Source organism: Drosophila rhopaloa, unplaced genomic scaffold, assembly GCF_018152115.1.
Source record: "Drosophila rhopaloa isolate 14029-0021.01 unplaced genomic scaffold, ASM1815211v1 contig_167, whole genome shotgun sequence".
NCBI lineage: Eukaryota > Metazoa > Arthropoda > Insecta > Diptera > Drosophilidae > Drosophila > Drosophila rhopaloa.
The window spans coordinates 6365079-6385235 of NW_025335047.1; the positions used below are offsets into that span (position 1 = coordinate 6365079).

General features: G+C 38.7%; 3 protein-coding genes across 3 annotated transcripts; 2 read left to right on the plus strand and 1 right to left on the minus strand.

Annotated features, from left to right (window-relative positions):
* The first annotated feature begins 12843 nt into the window (after positions 1–12843).
* Positions 12844–13428, plus strand: LOC108045606 (MD-2-related lipid-recognition protein-like). Its single transcript, XM_044458598.1, has one exon. The coding sequence runs from the start codon at positions 12865–12867 to the stop codon at positions 13336–13338; it is 474 nt and encodes a 157-aa protein (XP_044314533.1). The 5' UTR covers positions 12844–12864; the 3' UTR covers positions 13339–13428.
* A 707-nt stretch (positions 13429–14135) lies between these two features.
* Positions 14136–14746, plus strand: LOC108045602 (MD-2-related lipid-recognition protein-like). Its single transcript, XM_017124970.2, has one exon. The coding sequence runs from the start codon at positions 14157–14159 to the stop codon at positions 14631–14633; it is 477 nt and encodes a 158-aa protein (XP_016980459.2). The 5' UTR covers positions 14136–14156; the 3' UTR covers positions 14634–14746.
* Positions 14747–15691: 945 nt separating this feature from the next.
* Positions 15692–16771, minus strand: LOC108045605 (adenylate kinase 8). The gene has a single exon (XM_017124974.2). The coding sequence runs from the start codon at positions 16725–16727 to the stop codon at positions 15855–15857; it is 873 nt and encodes a 290-aa protein (XP_016980463.2). The 5' UTR covers positions 16728–16771; the 3' UTR covers positions 15692–15854.
* Between the last annotated feature and the right edge of the window lie 3386 nt (positions 16772–20157).

Consider the following 20157-nt stretch of genomic DNA (forward strand, 5'->3'; position numbering starts at 1 on the left):
TAAAACTTAGTCTACAGATTTATTGAAATTTACCTTTGAAACTTTTGATTGTTATACAGTTTTCAAGTTGTCTTTGATTTAATGGTCACCGTTCCAATAATTTTGCCAGCCATTTGATTTATCGCTTGATTTTTCCATTCCGCTTGGGCCTAATAAAGCGCTCAACGTCAATAAGCCGCCACATGTTGGTTTTATATTCACTGGGGGGCTTGGGGAATTCTGTTGCTTCATTTTCTGCAACTTTCTCTGGCGGCAGTTCATAAAAATGACGCGTCAAAATTAATAAAATAAAACGAGAGCGAGAAACTTCATTTTTTAAAGGCGAAAACACGCGTGTGCGTGCTTTTTGAAACCTCTGAGCGGACTTTTCTGGATGCAGAACGTATCTGTCGGATGCATTTTTGGGGGGCTGCTGTGACACATGTGAAGCGGCGATGGCTGCAACATTTTCCTCTTCACTTTTTTATCCGTGCTGCCGCTGCGAAAGTTATTAATTTTAATTGACTGTTGTGTAATGTGTCGCTGTCGCTCCTCCAACTGCGGCGCATTCCGCCCGACACTTCGCCATTCGACAGCGGCCACTTCACATGCTCCTCGGCTCTGTGTTCTCTGTTCCGCCGCCGAGAAGTCAATGTCCTGGCGAAGCTGCAGTCCAACCCACTGGATTGGCTTTAATTAAACACTCAGACACTGGGAAATTAATTGCTCTCACAGCATTAGATTTTATAGAGTTTTGAACACTTTGTTAGCTAAGGTTTTCTTAAAAGTTAAAGTATTATTTTATAGTATTTACCTTATTTGATATGCAGGTCGTAACACAAATAAAATGTATAAATAATTGAGTTATCACTTAGAAATAAAGTTTAATAATTAACCTTAATTATATCTTATATGTCTCTTTAATTGGAATTCACATCTTTTAATTTTCAATTATAACCCCTTTTTTAAATTTTTTTATATTTATGTTAAATTTAATTTAAAACTCATTTTTTTCATATTTATTAATTTTAAAGTTTTTTTTTTAAGTGCAGAAGTGCGAAGCAACGCTTGACACTTTGGGCATGTCGTCATTTGGCGTCTAAAAATAGCCGCCAGCCGTTGGCAATTGCATTAATATTTTGTAACCGTTGTAATTAGGATGGTAGGGGGTGGGAAGGTCGGGTTGGGAGGGGTTGGGAGGGGAGGGGGGCGGCATAGAAACAGCGGTGGAGTGAAGCTCCTCTTTCGGCTGCTAATTGAGGTATGCGACAACCACTTGTCACTTTTCGCATATAATGTTAATTGTTTAACTTGAAATAGGCGCCAGTCGATCGGTTAGAAAAACTTAATGCATTTGCTGGCGCCTAAACAAATTTTTACACTACTCCCGCTGAAATTTAAATGAAAATGCAGCTTACGAGTGACATTATCAACGAATCTTTGATGAAGACAAATGATCGCGGTCGTTGCATTTGGTGCATCTTGTCTAATTAACGAGAAATACCTAAGCCTCAAAACTTGGACTTTGGCCATTCAGATGAACGGGAAGTGCAAATGGTGAGGAGACTGGGTCACAGTCTCAGTAGTTCTGACTGATCGATGGAGTTCATCGGGAAAGTTGAGATTGCTGCAGATACGGAGAATTTTCCCACACTTTTAAATTGCACAAATTGTTTAGTGTTCAATATAGAAGAAGAGTATTGCAATATAACCAAAAAATATTAAAATATATTCACATTTCTTCGAAGTATTTAAAATGAGAGGGTTACAAAATGATAAAGACAATTTAAAACAGATCAGTTCGGAAAACATCAAAGGTGTTAACTTTGTGGACTCTTTTTAAATATAAAACAAAACCCTGTGTTTAAAATTCTATAGTTTTTCTCATACTACTCAAAAACTGTTCTGTAAAAAAGCCCACATTAAATTTTCTTCAAACGTGTTTAATGCCTTTATTGGCCTTTTAAGACCTTTAGCAATTCATGCGGTTGCCGGCAAATGTGTGAATTCATAACTCAGGAGCGGAAAGGAGTGGGAGGCAGGGGATTTAGCGGCGTTTACGCCCATATTCAGCCTTGTCAGTTGGAAGCGCCGGTGCGCCTGGCGAAATTGGCACGAGATGCAGGACAAAGGAGAGGTTTAGAGGGTTTTTGAAACCGAACAGATCGCACGGCAGGCGGGCCCGAGCATAAACAAAGTGTGAAATTTGTACCTAAAATAAAAAGGCGGCAAAAGGATGCCGAGAGGATGGCACTATCCACACACGAGGGCAATGTCTGCATTTGATTTCCGTTTGCCTTGCGAGAGGTCGAAGTCGAATATACAGCCTCGGTTTTCAGCTCCATGCGGATTCACACCTCACGGGGAGAATGCTCGGTGAGGAGAGGGAGGAATTTCGAGCGGAGGGAGGTAGATTTTTCACATGCCGTGGCAAACATTTGGCCAACACATGGCCACCGTCGACATACAGAAATGTATCCGTGAGTCGGGCTTGGGCTGCGTATCCGTGAGATATTCAGATACAGTTTGTGTGTACCTACGCCTTCTGGTCACTGCTGCCGATCCTTCCCCTCCCCCCTTCCTCTTCGCCCCTCATGGCAATCCTCCTGCAATCCTTTGTGTAAACAAATCAAATGTTCTGCGTGTTTGCTGTTTTGTCTCGCGCCAAACGATGAAGAGAAACAAGGACACACTTGGGGAAACCTTAGTAGGTAATGAAGATGAGATCACTTTCCATAAATAAAAAAATTATTAATATTTATTTGTAAATCTAACAATTGGAAGTTTATTATTAAATATTTTGTCAATGGAAATCTATTATATTTTAGCAATGAATAGATTTCCATAAATCCTCATTTAAGTAAATAATTCTAATTAATATCAAATTTAGAATATCTGCGAATTAGCATTCGTGTTTTTTAACCGAGTATAATTTCTTTTGTGGTTGTCTGACTCTTAAGATTTTTTGAGTGCATTGACTGCGCAAAAACAAGCGCAGAAATGGAATTGACCCAGCAAATGTCTTTGTCAACAAGCGTCAACAGCCCCGAACTGAAGTGAACGAAGTGAAGCCAAGTTAAGCCAAGCCAGGCAAATTGCCTTTAAACTGGCAAAGAGCAGGGCAATATATGTGCTTAGAGCGGGGGAGCAGCGAATGTGGCGAAAAGTTTTCGCAAATCAGCTGAAATTATGAACTTCCTTGCCATTGCCCGGGCGGAAGTTCATTTTAGCCCGCAATAAAAGTTTGCATCTCCTCAATGCTCCATTCGTTCTCGAACTCGAACTCCGACTCCCAGTTTTAAGTTCCCAGTTTTCAGTTCTCGGTTCCCAGCTTCAGTTTCTATTCATGTTCATGTGCAAAAGTTTTGCGCTTATATAAGAGCATCAAATTTGCATCATTCACTTAAAACAAACACGCCGCACAAAGGATTCTGGGCGCTGCACAGAAAGGCAAACAAACAAACAAATATTAAATGCAAATATAAATGCAAAGGAGGGAAAAACGAATTGGGATCAGTTGAGTGAGCTCGATATCGGGCATTTATTGGGGCTTGTGTGTGGGGCACCTTTCCGAAGCGATATATCTGAGTAATCAAAGCAAACTTTAAGGGCAAACACTTGGCGGAAAAAGAAACCTCGGCAGCGCATACATATTAATAAAGTTGGTCTCGGGGAAATTGCCTTAAAGGTCCTTGAAGAAGCCGAAATTGCCGCTCCTCGCATAAAATGCAACGTTTTTCTAGTTTTCGATTTGAAAGACAAACTTTTGCTGTTAAACCAACAAATGCCAGGGCAAGTACACAACCAAACCAGATTCACATGCAGATACAGATACAAATACAGTTGGGGCTGCCGATGCGAGTGTGTAGAAGCACCTCCAAGAAAGGAACCCCAAGAAGCATCACACATGCATGCAAATTGCTCTCGAGGAGCGGAGAACATTTTAGGAATTTATAGTTTTCTCTTATTTACCGACAGGAAGTGCAATTCACAAATCGTTAGCTCAACCTCAGACGAACGACTTGAGAAATCGAAAAGGAAATCCTTAACCCATTAAATACGACATATTGCACATTTTTACTCGCAGGGAATAAAAGTTATATAAAAATTAGACTATTATTTATAAGGATCGATTTTATAGAATGCAATTGTTTTGATTTGTAGTTAAAAATGAATTAAGGGGAATCTCTTGTACTTTAGGCGTTAGTTTAGTTTAAAAATTCTGATTTAATTTATATGTTATTGATTATGATCAAGTGATTAGTGTCCAAATTCCCATAACATTATCAATCGGATTTAGATTTTAAGGTAGTACAGTTCTCAAAGTTGTAATATTTAGTCTTTAATTTTTTTTTTAAATATAGAATGTACTCACTTTTTCGTGTTACTTATGATACTTACTATAAATGACTGATAATAGGTTAACGAGACTCTGAAGAACTCCCATATCATATCAGCTCCCAGAAGTTGTATAAGGTGTCCCAACCGAAATGGAAACTTATAATCAACAGCTTTGGCGGCTCAGCAACTGCCAAAGGCACCAAACTATCTCGAATATGTGTGGGAGCGTCTAAGTATTTCAAAATAACATAAGTATCTTTCGGAATCCCCGCACTCTCCTGCAGGAAACTTTTCTATCCCAAGTCCTGTCCTGCAGCAATTCCCCAAATGCGGCCCGTGTGTGCATTTAAGCCACTTTTACTGAAACTTCACATTAATTTCAATTTGCTGCCAGTAAAAGTTTTTCATGCACGTCCGCAAATTGCTTTTTTGGGGGGGAAAGTGCGGGGGAAGGTAAGCCATATAGGAACTTTAACACTTTGCGGTTAAGACTGGCTTTCGATAGGTGATAGCCCAACAAGGACGCGACCACCGAAAGGCAAATAATAAAAGTCAAAGTTGCTGACGTTAAGATATGTGGGAAATTCTGTTTTTTGGGTGCTGCATTTCGTAAATCAAGTAATTTATGGCAAATAATATTAAAGCAATTTTAAATAGTCAATAGGAAATAATCAAGTTTTATTAAAAATGTAATAAATTTAGTTTCTTTGTTGATAATAAGCTACGTTTCTCAGTTTTAAATGTCCATAGGAATAAAAAAACAAATAAAAATAAAATAAAAATGTACTAATGTTAGGCAGTTAAACCCATAAATTTTTAGTAAGTAAGTTTCTATAGTAATAAATATTAAGAAAACTTAATGTTCACTGAAGAAACTCTATATTTTATATCATTTTATTTACTTCAGGTCACGATCCCCTGTGAGCTTCGCTAACATTTTGACTTCACTTTTTTGTGAGCAGAGAAGACTGTACAGGAGAACCATTGTTTTCGGCCACCCAAAATGTGATTCGCGGAAAGCACAAGACAAACACACAGCCCCGAAATGCGAAACGTGCTGAAATCTGCTAGCTCAACACTCGACTCAGACTTTTAAAGGCGGCACCTTGTGATGACGATACCGAGATGGAGGCAAAGAATCAGCCACATACTCTGATTCAGATTCAGATTCAGAATTATATTCGGCATCTGGAGATGGAGAAACGGACCGATGACGAAGCGCCCACATGCGACATTTCTTACGTGACTCGGACAGATGAGACTCACATTCAGATTCATATCCAGATATTCAGGTTCAGGGTCTCAGCTGGGCAGCTTTTAGCAATGGGCGGCAATGGAATCATGCGGCTGATAAATTTGCGTTTCTATAAATGACAGGGTTCGGTTTTTTGGAGAGGGAATAGGGCAACCCTCATTAGTCTTAATAGTTTAACGACAAACTATGCTTTCGTTCCTTAATGAGCTTGAATGTCGGCCAGTTAAATTTTATAAATTAGTAAAAGGGTCTCCAAATGGTTTGGCTTCTTGAGAGGTTGAGGGTATGACAACACCTTTGAGCCCAAGAAATTTATCTTGGTACAGTCCCAGCTGAAATGGACATCCTTCTGTACATTGGAAAAAACATATAAGAGTAGGGAAGATTTGATTTTGAAGTTGAAATATATATATAATTTTTAAATATAAATAAGTTTTCTCGAAAGCAGAAAAATAAAGTATGAAATCATCTTGTGAATCGACAATAATATAACGATACAAATAGATAAATAAATCTTTACATACAAAAGAATAAAAATAAAATGTTTATAAAAAATATATTTTTTTTGGGGATCAACAATAATGTTGTTTCAAACATTGTGTGGTAGGTACACGTTTACTGACTTTTTTAAGTGTATAAACACACGGCACGCACTTGTCGCATGTCCTGTCCGTTGTCCATTTCTTGAGCTCTTAGTTTATAATCCTGTTATTTTGCTGTTGAATGTCCTTTATGTCCTGCGGGATATGTGAAACTTTGTGGCACGATAAAGAAACAAGACATTTACATACGAGGGTTGAAAGTTTCTGGCAAGTTTTGTTGCTTCGAGAAATAATAGAGAGATATGATACCCAATTTCAGGAGGTAGTGATGGTAAAATGTGATGAAAAAAACCAAAGGAATTTCCTGCAACTTTGTCCATATTTATTTGTTCACCCAGCTGTCATTCACCTCGACTGCCTGTCAACCGAATGTGTGTCCTTGTCAGATCTGGTGGCCACATTCCGCATCAAGTTCAAGTGCCAGCATCACCTGGTAAGGCCCCAAACCATTTGAAATTCGCCGGGAGAACCCCTTTTCCCCCCGAAAATATCTCTTTCTCTGCGATTCAACGGCCACCCAGGGCGTTTGGCTTTTTGCAACGCAAACAAAACGTCAGTCAGCCCGAAAGACTGGGGCAAAACCGCGAACTGCTGCCTTGCATTTCACATTTCACTGCACGAGGAAAAAAATCTAGCAATATTAGACTGTTTCCTCATAATAATTAAACAATTATAAAATTAATTAGCTTTAAGCATTTAATTCTATTGAACTATAATCTTGTTATGAGTTTAAAATATACAGAGTAGCCGAAAAATCTTTTGTAGATTTAAAGTAGCAAGTCGACATAACTAGAATTTTATTAAATTCCATACATTTTCACACCTTTTCCAACTTTTATTCTTGTATTGTTGACTAAATTCCTTGCCTGTTTTTCTGTGTGTAGATACAATAATTTTCTGCTTCAGCGTCTCAATGCTGGGCAAAAATAGTGCGCCGTGTCCGACGGTGTTTACTTTGGCAGCACTTGAAAACAAAAATCCAAAACCGAATCAGCATATAAATCGGCAGACTAATCCCAAAAGTCGAGACCACCCGCTCTGCCACCGAGAAATGTTTCGAAATTAATTACAATTAAAAGTTTTGGGGCTGTTTGCGGGAAAGCGCTCGCACCTTGGCCAATAAAATGAAAATTTATGGGTCACACATGAGCGGCGGCCCGAGGAAAATGTGTGCCTCCGTTTCCTAGCCTTATTAATTGGCCCCGGCTTATCCACGGCAGTGGTCGCCTCTCAAAGGCTTAAGGCAAATTTGTCTTGCCTTGGGCCAACCACAAGTTGAGACGGGAATGCACTGAGAGAAAGGTATGCTATATGATTTTTTTTTGAAAGTTTTTAAAATACTGTAAAACGTCTATCTCAAAAATATACTTTTCTTGTTTTAGCAAATAAGTAAATTACTATTAATTTAAAAATATATATTCGTATAAAGCCTTTTTAATAACTTTTTATAGTACTTCGCTTAGATTTTATATATTAAGTATTTTTAATTTGCCAAAAACATTTTATATGTTAAACATATTCTCTGACCTTTTGACTTTATTGTTAAGCATATTGAATATATTGAAAGGTATGAAGTTGTAGATTCTAGTGCTAGAATTATAAAGTATTCTCGTGCTTAAGCTTCTTAAGCTGAGTTTTGATGTGGGTTGAATTTTTCTCAGTGCTTAGAGTGTTCCTTTCTCAAAGGGGATGAGGTAAGTGGCTGAGTGGGTTAAGGAGCACTCTCACCTCCGCCTCATCTCGCCAAGGGATTCAATTTAAGGCTGAGGGTCTGCCACATGTGTGTTGGACTTGATGGCCCAGATAAAACGACCATTCTTTTGGGTGAGATTGTAACCAATTTCGCCTGCTGCTGGAGGTGAAGTAGTGATAAGGTTGCAGGGGATGGGGAACACAGGAACTGAGACCAGGAGCACACATGCTGGGAACCACATAATAATTCTTGAGAACAATGTAAGCGTCAATTGTGCATGGCCAATGTACGTACGAGTATGTGGGTAGTTTCACCGCCCTTTCTCCGCCCCCGAAACAGTTTGCCCACATTTGTGCAGACTCAGATCTCCAGACTCAGACTCAGTCTGCGACTGAGACTCAGACTCAGACATCAAGGGACACAAAGACGACAACGTCGGCACATGCCACACGTCAAGTCAAGAAATTTAAATTAAAAACCTTTTTTGCATGAAATGTTTTTGTTTGCCTGCAAGCATGATGCATATGTTTCCACTAATTCTGGAGGTTTTAAAAGGAAATGGATGAGCAGAATGGGGTAAAAGTATTACATTGTACGTACAAGAGTTGGGCAAAAGTTGGACACTGCTGTCTAAGTAACGAATTATTACAGGGAAAGAGTGTCAGTTATTAATGGAAAGGATTACGAGATGATACATGTACTTAAGATCCAGGTTGTGGTACTACAAATTAAAAGTAGCTGAATACTTACACAACTAACAAAATTATTCCTAAATTATGTGCGTAATTGAACAAACAATTGATATTTATTGAATCGATAGATACAAAATAACCCACGTTCACTATAAATGAATGAAAGCTTTGTATTCTTAGAATTTGAATGAATAGCACAATAAAAGATTAATGATTTATTATTTAAAAATCGGGTACTTCGGTTCGTTTAATTAATTAGTTTAAATTTAATTTCGTCATCTGCGCAAAACGAAGTTTTTAAAACAATCTTTCTGGATTGAATCATAATGTTTATTTTGGTTAATTTCTTATCAAGCTTGCACTTAAGTATTTGACTCACTAGTCACCAAATGTCCCCAAAAAATACATTGAACTGGAATCCGATTAGTCAGCGAAGAAAAACATACAGAATATTCCCAAGGTTCACCATGAGTGAGATCAATTAGACATCAGAATACAGTGAGCTCACTCGGCTCGTTTGCTCTGTATTTCCTCAATTGTCTGCGAGTGTGATTAGTTCACTTTTATCAGCTGGAAAAAGAACAAGGCAATCGTAAATTTCAGAGCCAGGGCTTTATGCCTATAAAAGTAAATCAGTTTGAACTCGAACTGCGCTCCTCTTATTATTTTTCTCTTGTATTTTTCTCTCACATATGCTGCGAGTGGCAATTAATTTGTGTGCTTAATTCGCCTAATTATTCCAGGCAATAAAATTTTCAATACACTTAGATGATGGTGATGATGATGATGAGGCCCCCCTGCTCATTTATTGTCCCTTTGTCCACACCTAAAAGGGAAAATTGTGGCGGGGGGCGAAGGACACGTTTAATTCAATTCGCGAAGGTTCCTTGACTCGACTTCTTTTTATTTATATTTTTTTTCCTCCTTGGCTTAGTGGGAATAAAAAGGCGAATGAAAAAACAACAGCGACATTTAAATTCAAATCGCTGAAGACGCTGACAAAGAAGCGGCGCCACACGTCGGATTAATTTTATGTGCCCCAAGGAAAAGCGTCTCCAGGACATTTTTCGCCCTCGCTTCAATTAGAGGAGAATGGAATGGCGGGACCTCGAAGTCCTTTGGCATTTGCCATTGGCTGGCTGCAATTGTTAAAATCGAATTAAGCCACGGTGTCGCATACTTTTGATCTCCCCGTCAGCCAATGAAATGTTGCACTGCTCGACGAAATGTCCTTACATTGTCCTTGCCGAGTAAATGGAGGTATTGCCACCCGCCCCACCCCCTCGCCTTTCGTCTATTTCAATTTCGGTTTGCTTGGCGCAAATGAAATTAAACGAAGATTAGTCGTGTGCTCGCTAGATTATTCCAAGAAATAAAAGTCCAACAGATATAAGAGAACCCAGAGATATAGCCGGGCGTTCATTATTTTTTCGTTTTGGTGGCGGCTTTTGCTTGGCGCTTATTTTTATTTGTATTTTCCATTCGCTTTGGCTTGGTGCTCGCTTTTTTTTATGGCCCCTTGAGGTGATTTGCTCAAGTTCGCCGCCCCCATTTCACAGAAATCTCAGGGGTATAGGGGTTTGTTTAAGGGAAAAGAGGGAGGGGTTTCAGCGGTTGGGGTGTCACATTAGTGGAGCTGAAATCTGGGCAAATCACAAGCTACATTTAACCCGCAAATGATGGCCGGCTTTGGCATCATCTGCAGTTTATGAAAGAGTTTCGGGCCACCGAATTCTGGCTAAAGGACAGCGAAATTAAAAGGAGGCTTAGAGAAATCTTTTAGAAGATTTTAATTACCCAAACCTATTTAGTATTTTTAACCGATACTGTATTTAATAGTACTCTTGTAGATGGAACTAACATCTAAGCTAAATAAATTGTAATTTTTCTAAACTTATAGCTTATTTAATCACAAATTATAATGTTAAAGTAAAGAATGGACTTTGGTTCGTTTTAAAAGTTGTTGAGCTGTGAAAGCAATTTAGTTCCTGATTAATATTCCATTGAAAATCGCTTTATTTATCATATTCCATTTGTAACTCACCATTAAATATCCTCAGATCAGCGCCCCCATCAGATTTTTTGCTTCGTGCCGCTCGTGTGTTCAATTAAAAAATGGTGCCCATTAATTGCTAACCAATTTGCAGTCCGGACACTTCCTTCTTGGTGTCTCAAGTGTACTGGACTGGATTTTCTCGATTTTCCTGCTGCTCTTCCACTTTGATGAGCAGAAACAGCGACGACCGTCGATGTTGACATTTTTTGCATATTAATTGAAGACAAGGCCTCATCCTTTAGTCCGATTTTTCTCCCTGGCCTTTGCCCTCGTCCACCCTTGGCTTAATTTGCGGTAAGTTCATTAAGTAATAAAACATAAATTTCATTTTTTTTGTTCTCCAGCACCCCGTCATCAAGTTCTTGATACTTTTCCCATTTTTCTCGGCGCTGTTTTTGTTGTTTTTTAATGCTTTGCATATTTCTTTAATGAATTAATTCTGTTTTGGTTTCGCTCTGGGTTTCGGTTCTGTTGATTCACCGTTCACTGGACTTTGTTAAAAAAAGGCACAAAAGTCGCTGGCGATAAAACTGAAGAAACGCGCCAGGGGAAAGGGGGTAGAATATTTTGTATAATTTATTCGAACAAAATTAGGGGAAGCCGGCGGCAGGGGAAACGCGTTTGTCGAGTGTTAATTATGCTCTGGCTGCAAAACTTTTCTATCAATTTTTGAAAATATAAATTTGAGAGCGCGAAAACATGTTTTGCATATGAAAACGGAGATATGGAAAATTGAGGAAAAACAGGGAAAATGTTGCCGCTCTCCTCAGCGGCTAATTGCGTTCTCCTGGGGTTTCCTCTATAAAAGAAGAAAAAGCGCCTGCATCGAATTGCAGTTTCTGCATAGAGTGACGAAAAACACTCAGAAAAATGCTCTTTATTTTTATAGTAATTTGATTTAATATACATTGACGCAATATAAGAAGTAGCAAAATTATGCTGACAATTATTATAAAAGAGTTTTATTGAACTATCTTGGTTTTTCCGCAAAAAAGTATTCGTAATAATAAGTATATCATATGAAATGTAATTCTTTATTAACTATTTTTAGAAATTTGATTTTTTCTTATTACACCTGCGTTTGGCTTGCCATTTTCTCCCTGTGTATTTGGGGGATGTGGTGACTTGGGGGTGTCAGGTTGTCAGTTGCCTTGCCGGTTGTTTGTTGTCTCTGATTGTTGACATGCATTCCCGCAAATGAGCCGTGCAATTGTCGGGGTGCCTCCTATTGACAGCTCCCAGTTCGATAGTCACAATGCATACACGTATATCTAGGAATCCCTAACTCTAGACCCGCGGGATTCGTCTCGAGTTTCAGACGACGTGCGCTTGACTTTGGCTTCATCTTTCGCCTGCATTTCCATCTCCGGCTTCCCTGACTGACAACTGTCGGTTTCCATCTCGGGGTTCCGACACTGAAAAGTGTGACGATTTATTTGGCATATGGCGCGGGGTGCAGGAATCAATTGGTTCCTGTCCCCGGACAGATGCCTTAGATCTGCGACACGGGCATTGACAGCCTCAACTGGACATCATTTGTCTTGGATTTTGGTATTGCCAGTTGCTTTCGTTTCAACTCTTCTGTTCGGCTCGAATTCCTGGCTGACTAGTGCCTGTCAACGGTATTTAATTAGTTTTTGTAATGGACTCTTTTCCCTATAATATAACAATTAATTATAGTCGATTTTCCCAGTCGCTGTCTGCTTGGTGATAACACTGCGCTTAGTAGCATGCTCTTGATAAGAAATGATTTGAAATTTGTCTATTTATAACTTCTATACTCTTTGGCAAATTTGAGACATTACTAAATAGAACATAGGTAATAAAATCAAAAAAATACTTGCAAAGTTCGGCATTCAAAATAAATTGTTTTTAAACTTGATTTTTATAGCAAAGAACTTAACGTATTCTTTAAAATAAAGAATTCAAATAATTTGAAAATATGTGGATTTCTTTAGAAATCATCTAAAGTCTTTGGTGAATTAAACTCATAAAATTTAAAAATAATTTAAAGTATCTTCTGACTTAAAAACTATTTTTGTGTTGCTAAAAAATATTTAACAAAATTCCATTGGTAAACGTCTAAAGGTTGTGAATTTTAAATATTTGTAAAAAAGGGATACGCTTTATTTATTAGAGTATTTACAGTTGTGTATACTCAGATTAGAAATTTCCATTGATAATACAATCGAATTTTCCGTAATCGTAGCTAGTACGTGCATTCGGCGTCCGACTTTCGATCCACCATGTTGCGTTTAAGCTTGCTGCTGATTATTGCCTTTGTCGGTTCTTTGGCATCCGTTTCCGCGGAAATAGTGAACTTCCAAATGTGCGACGACAGCGTGGACACCTGCACAATCCACCAGGTGGAAGTGTCGCCCTGTCCGGAGGCGAGGTTAAATGCCGCATGCCAAATCCGCCGGAGACGCAGATTCACGATGAGCTTCAACTTTACGACTCACTTCGATGCCGAGCGGTTGGAGGCTAGCTTGGGATGGGCCAAATCGGAGACGGTGGAGCTCCCTCTGCTGTCGATGGATCGGGAGGCCTGCAAATACACCGCCTGCCCCGTGAGATCCGGAGTTATGCAGACCTACACCACCAACATGCCCGCCGATGCCAAATTCCCGCTGAGTTCTTACACCATCCGATGGGCCCTCAAGGATCCCCTCAGCGGAAAGCGATGCTGCTTCACCCATGACATTAAGGTGGTGCGCTAAAAGGTCGCACAGAAATTCAGACTCTGATCAATATATAGTGTACAACCAATATATAGTGTAAAACAGTGAAATAAAAACAAATTACAATAATTGCTCATCATTTAAATTGGTTGGGAGTTCCTTCAATTGTTTCTTAGTCTTTTGTTTGGCTTGAGTTTTCTTGCTGACTTTAGCAGTTTACAGCGGTTTAAAGCACACACGTTTTACCTTGAAGCTGTCAGTTTCATGACAGAGAACAAAGGAATGCTGCTGATAAGGAACACATCTGAAATTTTAAAATGACAAATTATATAAAATATTACTCTCTTGATGAATTCAGTTCTGAGTTTTAGTAACTATACACAAATATTTTAATTTATAGTGCATTTCTTTCTCTATTATTTCTCGAAATATAAAATTTGTTTTCCTATGAACTTGTGTTTTGGAAATTTTATTATCGTTACCAAATGTTTCTAAAGATCTCAGTAAAGCCAGAAAAGTAAACGTTAACTTTATTAAAACTTATGCTAGATGCAAAAAGAATTTCGAAAGCCACCTTGAAAAGGCATATGAAAGTTGGAAAATTTTCTAATGAAAAATATAAACAATTTTTAATTTTCGGGTAGTACTAAGTTTTTAAAATGTTCCGAATTTCAAAGTACTCTTTCTGTATACCCTTACATTCTAAGTACATTCCGATAAGGAGTTTCTGTTTAATCAGTTGAGAGACACTTGTGGCCGCTTTCGCTTTACGATTGTGGGGTCAAGGGGTCAACGGGTCCGGAGATTAGCCCGCTAGTAGCCGGTGCCTGCATTCCGTGTTCGACTTTCGATCTATAATGTTGCGTTTGAGATCGCTCCTGCTGGGCCTCGCCCTTGTCCTGATCCTGGGATCCGTCTCCGCCGAGGTGATCGACTTCCAAACGTGTCCGGACAGCGTGGACACCTGCACGATCCAGCAGGTGAGGGTTACCCCTTGTCCGGAGGCTTTGCAACATGCAGCCTGCAACATCCGCCGGAGGCGCACCACCCAGATGAGCTTCGATTTCACTCCTCATTTCGACGCTGACCGATTGGAGACCAGTTTGGGATGGGCCAAATCTGATACGGAGGAACTGCCGCTGCTGACGATGGATCGAGACACCTGCAAGTACACCACCTGCCCCGTGAGATCCGGTGTGACCCAGACCTACACCACCGATGTGCCCATCGAGCCCAAGTTTCCACTGAGCCCGTACACCATCCGTTGGGGCATCAAGGATCCCGTCAGTGGAAAGCGATGCTGCTTCACCCATGACATTAAGGTGGTGCGGTAAAAGGACTCTGAAATAATAAATCGTAGACAAAAATTGGTCTACTATCTACTGATTATACTGATTTCTTTCTTAATTTTGATACAGTAAAAATAAAATTAAATTTCTTACATAAAGAACATGTGTTTTAAAGTGGTTGCTGTTTTTCTTCTTTTTTAAAATATTATGCCTGGTAATTGAATATAAATTTATTAATTTTGAGCATTCAGAGTTTTAAAAAAAGTTATATTTGCGTGGTAAAAGAAAAACATTTATTTATGCTAAGCTAAAATTTTAAAAAAGAATAATTTCTCAAGATTACAAAACCAAAATTCTTATATTATCTACATCGGATTACAGTGTTTCTTTGTTCTCGCACTGAACACCAGATTGCGGTGAATAAATTTATTTTCTGTTAACGATTAAGTGCGTTTTTTAATTATTTGTGTGCCGGACTACGGCTCACTGGGGACCGCCTTAAGGAATAAAGATATTTACTTCAATAATAATCAACCTGCTGGCGACTAATTTGAACCCCAAAGTCCCGCGGGCAGCGAAGGGAAAATGTATAAAACTTTGATTGAACTTTTGGGTGCCATTAAAAAGTCTCTCCCGCCTTCGTCAGCTTTTCTCGGTGGGTCTTATCAGCGTCGTCAAACAATTAAAAATTGAGCACTTAAGTTGTGGTCATAAAATCATTTGTTTTTCTTGTTTTTTCTCCTCATTTTTTTCCGAGTTTTATTGTTTTTCTGTTCACATTTTTCAGTGGTGGAAAATTCAAATAGCGAATTACTTTTCCTACTGAGAGTTTTTAGAAGATGAGGGTGTATTGTTTTGGTGAGGTTTTGATTATACTGCTTTAAGTTATTGATAAGAATAAAATAAATTATAACAACCTTTAGAATAAATATATGTGTTAAAAAAATGTTTATTCTGTACACGACCCTCTAAAAAATATATTTTTAAAGGGTATTGTTCCTTCCACACATTTTTTAAACACATTCTTCCCACTTAAGTTTCTTTTCCTTTTTATGTTTACCTAAACGAAAACGTAGCAATATTTTTGGGATGGATGGGGAATTGGTCAGAAGTCTGATAGGCCTGACCCCAAAAAAGCAAGGCAATAATAACACAAACAACGTCAGACACTTGAGCAAATAATAATAATAACGAGAGTAATCAGAGAAAGGACTTAAAGAACACATTGTTACTCAATTTGAATGCTTGGAGAGCTTGATATCAAATTCAAATTTTGGCATTGGCCTCGCCGTACTTTTTACCCAAAACATAGGGAGTTTTGGTAAGAGAAGAGATGATTTCACATTTGACTTGCTCGAAACAAGGTGAGGCATCCACATAGAACACTTCTCTTCGCTGACTGAGATAGGAATTTAAAGCGGGTTCACTTTTCCGGAACTGAGCCATCTGGCGATCCAAAAAGGTGATGTGAGCTTGAGGTCCTGGCGAGTAACTATTGAGCAAAATTCGCATGCGTGCCATACGCTCATCGATTTGCAGGAAGACAAATCTATTTGGGGGCACAGTGAAGCCCTCAAAGAGTTCTTCAGCTTCACACTTATTATTCGGATAATTGATCAGGATCCAACCCCTGCGCAGGGCATCATCTTTCAGAAGTCTATTCTGGATGAGATTCCCCACCGCCTGGGACCTTTTGTAAACACAATCCTTTTCAATGGCTTCCTGCAGCAATCGAGAGTGCTCATCCTGTTTCTGACTGTTTATGCTGTGATAGGCCAAGACATCGGCATCTAGTATTAGCAAGTTCCAACGTTGAGCTAGTACATGTGCCAAGGACCTTCGACCCGATCCTGGTTTGCCATGAAGCACGATGCGAGGGTAAAAGTTTCTGGGCAACTGGTAGAAATCCCCCATAACTCCGCGATGAAAGGCGTCCAACGATTTGGTATATATCTCAACACCAATCCGCCTTACATTCTCGCCCATCCAGCGACGCACATCGGTTACACCATCCGCCACGGCAATCTCCGCCAGAATTCGACTCATCACCTCCATTAACTTGTGCTTTTCGATGTAGTACATAAAGGCAGCACTGTACTCCACCAGCATGGATCGATCGAAATTGGTGGGCGAGGACATGTTGCTATCTTCCCTTATAGGTTTTGTGTTAATTAAAAACAATTTTTAACTTTACATCAAGAGTAATCAAACAAATGAATTATGTGCGCATGCTGACTCGATTTGTAATATTTTAATAGCTTCTTTATAAATAAATTTACTTAGTTTTTTTTAGTTCTGTTAAAAACTTAGTTATAACTAAAATAATACTTTATTTAATAGATTCAATATGTATTGATTTAAAAAAAATGACCTTCCTCATTTCAATTTTAAGGAATTATATATTATGTGTATTTATGTTTGACTGAATATACATTTACTGAACATATACATTTTGTTGATATTTTATGAAATCTGCTTTATAAATTTTAAATTGCTTATTATTCATAGCTCATCTCAAAACACTTATTACCAAGATATAAATATAAACTTTATTTTTTGTAAGTGCCCTTATCCTTTGTATTATTCACTTCTTGAAGGGTTACTTAATATCCTTAGTTCATCCCACTCTTATTTAACTCTACTCATAACGAGAGCTTAATGGAGAGCATTACCATTAAGACGACTGTTGCTGGAATTTCTCGCATTGTTATTATCATATTAATTGCTTCCGCTACAATATTAGAAAATGGCGCGTACTTCCGGGCAGCCCGAAAAGCTGGAGAGGATTTGGGGTAGCAGAGTCCATATAATGGCCAACTAATGCCTTGCCAGAAACGGAGCCAAGAAGTGCCAGGCCAAGGCAAATTGGGCTCATATGAGTGCAGCTAGCTGGGTGACAATATTTTGCAGCGAATTATGACAGCTCCTTTGTCTTTTCCGGGAAACAAGCCCCACCCCCAACAAGCCGCACTGGCATTAACAATTTAAAAAGCCGGGGCTGCTAACGGTCTGCAAAGTGTTGCCAAAATGTCTGTCATACTTTATGTTGTCTTATGAGCTGCCCGGCATGTCCTGGCCAAAGCCAAGAATCTTGGTGGCAGCGCAGTATCCTTATGAGGATGCCATGAATGCCTGCCTGCCAGAAGAAGAGTGCTTTCTTGGTGGGCGAGTGGCATGAGTGGGCTAATAAAAACTAGCATACGATGAGAAATTGCTTCCTGTTGCTGTTGCCTTCGCAGGACACTCTCCATATTGTTATGTCAAATATGCTGTTAATATCTTGCACACACTAATATCGCCGCATCCTTTGCTCTTGGGTTTATCTTGGGTTTCTTATTCCAACAGCTGGCCAGGAGGAAAACTAAAGAGACACGCCTTCAAAATGCATTCGGGATTTTAATGCATTTTAATTATATCAGAAAAAAATACGTAAAATCAAAATATGAATTTGAATGTGGAGTGCTTTCGGCTGTTGCCGCTGCCACAAAGAGCGAAACTTTTTAATTAAACTCAAAGCAAAAGCGACAGCGATAACAGCCCGACAGCCTCTCATCTCAGTGCTCCAAATTACATTTCATCATTATGGCCAGCGTCCACACACTCATATTATATATACACCCCCGATCCCGTTCCCCCTTTATTCTGTTTTAATCGCCAAAATTGTGGCACAAGCCGATGCCGACTTCTGACGCATTTTGCAGTTATCACAGACGACTTGCGAATCGAGTCACGCTACTGGGAGACAAGATGTCGCCCTAGAATCGTCTATAGAAATTGCCAATCCGAATTTCAAAATGCTCTATATAATATGTTGTAAAAACGAAATAGTGATGTTAATTTGTATACAATTTGTTTATATGGTCTTAAGTTGTCTTCTATTGCAATCTGTTTTATAAATAGAAAGAAATGTTATTATTGTTCTTAAGAAACCAAAACGGTTAATAAAGTACATTATGATTAATACATGCACTTGAATCGCGGGAAAACCTAAGCAAGTGAAAAGTAATTTGTGAACCGCCAACTAATGACATTTTCCCTTTAAATTTATTTTTAAAAGAGTACATAAATAATCTTTAGCTCCGGTTGTGGTTTAGTTAAAAACTGCGCAAATTGTGAATGCGTGTACATATAAAGTGCAGATTAAGTGAGTAATGTGAAACGGACACACGCAAAAAAAAACGAGGAACAGGGGCTTGCGGAGATTTGTTCCAAAGAAGTTGTATGGTGGAGCCGACCAACCTCATTATCCCATTGCCAACCGTTAAAAAACCGAGGCGCAATTCAAACTTAAGCGGGTTGATAAGAAAAGTGACGAGCCGTGCTTGGCACCGAATAGGAGAAAATCCGTGGACCCGTGCACTTACTTACTTCCACCGGAACTAAAAAATGATAACAAAATGTTTCACATTTTTTGACATTTTTGGGAAAATACGTATTTTTAAAAGGTACATGAATCATACCACCTTGTTTTAGACCCTAGAAGACACCTGGAGGTAGCGATAAACTTGTACTCAAAATATTATTGAAAGTATCTTAAAATATGCAAAAAATTATAAATTAAGCTATGTAATGTATATATTTTAAATGGCAGTATATTATGTTGGTTAATTTATAAGACTAGAAAATAAAATCTACAAAGTTACTTATTTATTTCTTCAGGAAAGTATTAAATAAATCATATATACATAAATCATAACATCTTGTTTTAGACCCTAGAAGAAACCTGAAGATAGCTAAATATTACTGAAAGTATCTTAAAATGTGTATGAAATTATTAATAAAACTTTGTAATATATTTAATTTATATATATAAAATGGAAACTATAGTATGTTGGTTAATTTAAAAAACTAGTAAATAAAATCTGCAAAGTTTCTTATTTATTCCTTTAGGAAGTTATTAAAAGTTATATTTAAAATATGCATATATTTATGATTTATACCAAATCGTGTGGACATTTTTTCCAGTGTGGATGCAGTTCTAGCTGAAGATTGCCAGTTCCTTTCAAGTTTGCCGGCCGCCATCTGAGGAGCGTTTGAATTATTAATCGTAGTTTTGTTGCATCGTCGACCGATGCACTGGTCTTATCGGGTTTGTCGGGCTATGGACCCTTATCGACTTCCTTTGAGGCCCCTGCTCCAAAAGGCCGGAAGTATTGTGTGCCGTGTGTTGTCGTCGCCGACTTGTGCTTATCAATTTCACAATTGCACATGGCTTTATCTTCGGCCAACACAACCAGCATAAAAAAGCCCGCTAAATGTGTAAGAGTTTTACTGATTTTCACCCTTTTTTCCCTAACCACAAAACCCTCAACACTCAACGCCCAACAATTAAAAATCATTTTTCATCTGCCGTTCACACAATTGCTAGTCAACTTTCCATTTTCCCCAGAGGACACGAATCTATGGCAAACAATACAAAAAAAAGGGGAAAACAAAGCCACACATCAACAGGCTGGAAAATGGAAGCCGGGGTTTTTGGTCCTGTACCACTTTGTCATGCCGACAATTTGCTGCCAATATTTTGCCAATTTTTTTGTCGGTTCGCATTTCTCCACTGGTTTGCCTTCAA

Excerpts from the sequence above, each read along its gene's own strand:
- LOC108045602 (XM_017124970.2), top strand. The coding sequence starts at position 14,157 with ATGTTGCGTTTGAGATCGCTCCTGCTGGGCCTCGCCCTTGTCCTGATC.
- LOC108045605 (XM_017124974.2), bottom strand. The coding sequence starts at position 16,727 with ATGTCCTCGCCCACCAATTTCGATCGATCCATGCTGGTGGAGTACAGT.
- LOC108045606 (XM_044458598.1), top strand. The coding sequence starts at position 12,865 with ATGTTGCGTTTAAGCTTGCTGCTGATTATTGCCTTTGTCGGTTCTTTG.